Source organism: Mastomys coucha, unplaced genomic scaffold (genome assembly GCF_008632895.1).
Source record: "Mastomys coucha isolate ucsf_1 unplaced genomic scaffold, UCSF_Mcou_1 pScaffold21, whole genome shotgun sequence".
Lineage (NCBI taxonomy): Eukaryota > Metazoa > Chordata > Mammalia > Rodentia > Muridae > Mastomys > Mastomys coucha.
This window is the reverse complement of record NW_022196904.1, coordinates 34,868,093-34,872,353: the sequence shown is the minus strand read 5'-3', so window position 1 is coordinate 34,872,353 and position 4,261 is coordinate 34,868,093. Positions and strand designations below refer to the sequence as shown.

At 46.0% G+C, this 4,261-nt stretch overlaps 1 protein-coding gene across 1 annotated transcript in view; it reads right to left on the bottom strand.

Annotated features, from left to right (window-relative positions):
• Positions 1-4,261, bottom strand: part of LOC116101208 (sialic acid-binding Ig-like lectin 10) — a 9,490-nt gene that overhangs the window by 1,355 nt on the left and 3,874 nt on the right. Inside the window, exons 8-10 of the mRNA XM_031384857.1 lie at positions 4,161-4,254; positions 3,797-3,884; positions 3,589-3,700 (exon numbers count right to left, since the gene is read on the bottom strand). Of these exons, the coding sequence (XP_031240717.1) occupies positions 3,589-3,700; positions 3,797-3,884; positions 4,161-4,254 (294 nt within the window). The remainder of the gene's footprint in view (positions 1-3,588; positions 3,701-3,796; positions 3,885-4,160; positions 4,255-4,261) is intronic.

Here is a 4,261-nt window from a genome sequence, read left to right as displayed (position 1 = left end):
TCTCTCTCTCTCTCTCTCTCTCTCTCTCATGAACACATAATTAAGAGTAAAAAGTAAAGCATAAAGCTGAGTGTGGTGCATGCCTTTAATGCCAGCACTCAGGAGACAGACAGGACCAGGCGTGTTTCTATAAGTTTGAGGCCAACCTGAGTTCCAGGCTAGCCAGAACTACATAGTGAGAGACCTTGTCTCAACCAAACTTAAACAAACAAAATAAAAAGTAGAGCTATAGCTATAGGTTAAATAGTCTTACCACAAAGAAATACTTAATTCTGAGCTAGAGAGCATATGCTAATTACCCCAATTTGATCAGTGTGCTGTGTGAGTAGAGTGGCCCATTGTTCCCATCAATAGGCACGGTTATTATATATAAATGCTAAATGCACAATAAATGAACGGGTTATTCTGGGCATTCATGATGAGGTGATTATTAAGCAAAGAGCATTAAATGGAGCCAGGAGCCACGCAATTCCAGGGAAAAACTCTCAAGGAAGGAAGCAACAAATTTAATGATTCTAAAAGAGTCTGGAGTTGTGTGCTGAAGAAAGATTCCCCACCTGCTCAGAGGAGAAGGGTTGTGGGAGAGCATGACCAGGAAGGGGGCAATGAGCAGGATGTAATGTGAATAAGTGAATAAATAAAATGAATGAATGAATGAATAAGATAGGGCCCAGAAGGATGGCTTGGTGGGTAAAGGTGCTTATAGTACAAGCTTGAAGACTTGAGTTCCATCCCTGGCATCTAAAATTGAAAGAGATCTTACTCCTGAAAAGTTGTCCTTGGACCTCTGAATGTTCACTTGGCATGCATGCACAACTCCCAATAATACTACTGATAAATAATACTAAAGATTAAAGTTTGAAACTAAAAGTACAGGGTGCTTTATGTGACTACACAGTTAAGTCTTGTAAAACAAGTGGAAGTGTCTACTAAGAAGTCCCCAAAATGGCATTGGAAATCCAAAGAAGTGATAGCAGGGCAGGGCGGGGGGAGGTTAATAGGGAATTGAGGTGTTTTGATTTATAATTTTCTTCAACTTTATGTTTTGGAATGATCAAAGTGTTACAAAAGTGTCAAAAGTAGGGCCAAGGGTGTAGCTCAGGGCTGAGTGTTTGCCTAGCATGCTTGAAGCCCTGGATTCATTCCCAGACCTGTGTAAATCAAGCACAGTGGCACATGCTTCTTATGTCAGCACTTGGGGCTAGGGGGTTGGAAACAGGAGGATCAGAATTTCAAGGTTGTCCTTGGCTCTACAGGAAAATCCTTAGCTATGAAGGGAATTTGAGGCCAGTCTGGGCTACATGAGAGCCTCTCTGAAAAATAAAACGTCACAGAAGTAGTACCACGTTCTGGACGCTGTGCAAGGTCCCTGTGCCCTTACTCCAGTTTTCCACTGTTCACACCTTAATTGTGATACAATATTCACACGGGGACGCTGCTATCTGAATAACGAACTTCATTACCTGCCTTCTAGGGGAGACTCCTACTTAACTCACCTTCGAAGTGTTCCTACCCACTTTTATAGGCCAGTCTGAGCATGCCTGAAGGCACTTCTGTCATGTTTTCTTCTTTACCTATGACCTTACACTGAGCAGAGGCATGCTCCTTAATGAAACATACTCGGGAGCATTGCTTTAGCTGGGCATGCTCAGGGCTGTGCTCCTGAGCTGGGCATGTGCAGGGATCTGCGTGACCTCCAGGTTGTTCCCTATGTAAATAAGTATAGGCCCAGTCTGGGGCCCTTTGTTGCTGCTCTCATTGACTAGTGCAGTTCAACGTATATGGCAACTACAGTCAAGACTGAGGGCCCTGGGTCATCATGGAGCAATCCCCTTGCTGTCCTTCAGAGTCCCGCTTATCACTCCCCTTTCCCTAAAACATTTACTCATCTGCCATCTGTCTCACGGAGCCCAGGTAGGCCTTGGATTTTATGTACAGCCAAAGACGACCTTGTCCTTCTGATCCTCCTGCCTCCACTTCCCGAGTGCTTGCCACTCACTACTTGCTCATTCTCATTCTGAGCTGGGGATTTGTGTGTGGCAGAAAAGAACTCTACTCACTGAACTACATTTCCAGCCTTGTCTCTGTGAGTTTGTGACTTGATCAGTGACGTATAAATGGAATCACGTAGTATGGAACATTCAGACACTTTCCATCTCTGTCTCCCTAAGACTCAAGTAAATCATCCTATGCATCAAGACTTTGTGCCCTTTGCTGGCTGAGTTGCATTCTAGAGGAAAGGTGTGTCTGTGTGTGGTTTCCACAGGATGTTACATGCAGAGAAACGGAGTGGAAAAGACAAAAGTGGAATCAGAGGAGGTAATGAAGAAAGCAGCTGTGGTGTCCAGCTGAGAGATGGAACGTGACCTGCAAAGTTGAGGGAAGGCTAGGATGAAGCACCTTGGGTGTATTTTGAAGAGGATCTGGCGAAGGATCAGCTGTGGGAAACAGGGCTGAAAGAGTATACTAAGGGGAAAGAGTTGCTTGGGGAAGGCTGTTCCTACCTGCTGTGTGTGTGTGTGTGTGTGTGTGTGTGTGTGTGAGAGAGAGAGAGAGAGAGAGAGAGAGAGAGAGAGAGAGCATAAATGGATGGAGAGCACAATGGGCCAGGGCCAGGTTGGTCAGATGCTTTTGCACAGGCTCAGGTAAGAAATGCCCACTGATGTCTGAGTGTAGATGCTGCCTGGAGGGTTGGGTAAGGGTCTGGAGTGCAGGGAAGAATCTGGGAGACACAGATGTTCATTTGAGTCATCACCAGATAGATGTGATCTCGTTCTTGTACCTAGTGTTTACTGAGCTCTCAATTAGGGCCACAGACTCTTCTGAATATTTTACAGATGCAATATGTAAAATATATAATATATTATATTTAATTATTATGTAATTATTAAATAGTATGAATTATATTGTTATATAATAATATATTACATTAATATATTAAGATATAGCTAATACATTAATATATATAATCCTAGGAGGCAGGCACCACTATTAGCCCCACTATTAGAGTTGGGGCACGGAGGATTTCAGTGACTGCTGGAAAGCATGTGATGATGAACAAAAAAGGGAGGGGTAGGCATATGAACCCAGCCATCAGACTTTGAGTCCTGTATTTAATCAGTAGGATGTACCATTTCACAAGGACATTAATAATTACTCTTTAAGGCTGAGGATGTAGTTCAGTGGTACAGCACTTGCCTAGCATTCACCAAAGAGTGGCTGGAAGTGTGGCTCAGTGGTAGAGTACCTGCCTAGAATCCCCCAGTGAGGGGATGAGTGTACCAGGCATGTACATGGCTCTGGGTTCTATCCCCAGCACAGCAACTACAGATCAAGTAGTTACACATAGGTAGCCATGTCCTTGGTGGTGACAATAAAGGAAGAAATGTAAGCTGAGTCCTGGAAAGGTTTCCTCAGACTTGAAAACAGAAGGAGACGTGAAGACTGGGAGGGAGCCGGGGTTTGGGTTTCATCTTGGATGCTTGTTTCACCTTTGTATCTCTGAAGCATGGGTGTAGGAGGGTTAGGGAAGGAAGAGGAGCAGAGTGAGCAGGGAATGTTAGTTTGAAAGTACAGCTGGCCACTCACCAGGAACCTGGTCTTGGGGACCACATTGATGTAATCCAGGATTGTGCTGCCCCGTGAGAGCTTGGGCCTTGAGGTTTCCTCCTGGGTTCCTTTCTTCTGCAGGGTCTTCATGCTGAGGGAATAGTCTCCACCTTGCTCTATACTGCTCCATCTGCCCTCTCCCGGGAGGTCCATATCCCAGCCCCCTTATTAGCTCCTCCCAACTCACATGACCACGATGAGGCAGAGGGCAAGGAGGGCTGTGATGCCAAAGCCCAAAACTGCTCCCTTGGAGAATGCTGTGGAACTGTCTTTATCTAAAAAAGAATGAGCAGATGGCATGTGTGTGGGGGTCTTACACACAGCACTGAGCATCCTGGACTCCATTTCCTACTACACACTACGCCTAAGCTTCCTCCTATGTCCCCCCCAGAGAACGTGACTGCATCCTGGGCCAGCAATCTTGCCTTCCCTTCTGCTCCTCTTCACACACACACCTAGGCCATGGCCCTCACCCTCCCAGACTTGGCTCCAACCACAGAGCCCTACTGCCTACCCTACAGAGCCCCTCCATAGTCCCTAAGGGTCCTTACCAGGTAGCAGCAGGACAGAGGTGGTCTGAGCCCCATGGGTGTTCCAGGACTCACAGCTGAGCCAGAGGCTGGGCCCCAGCTCCTCAAGGAGACTCAGGGAG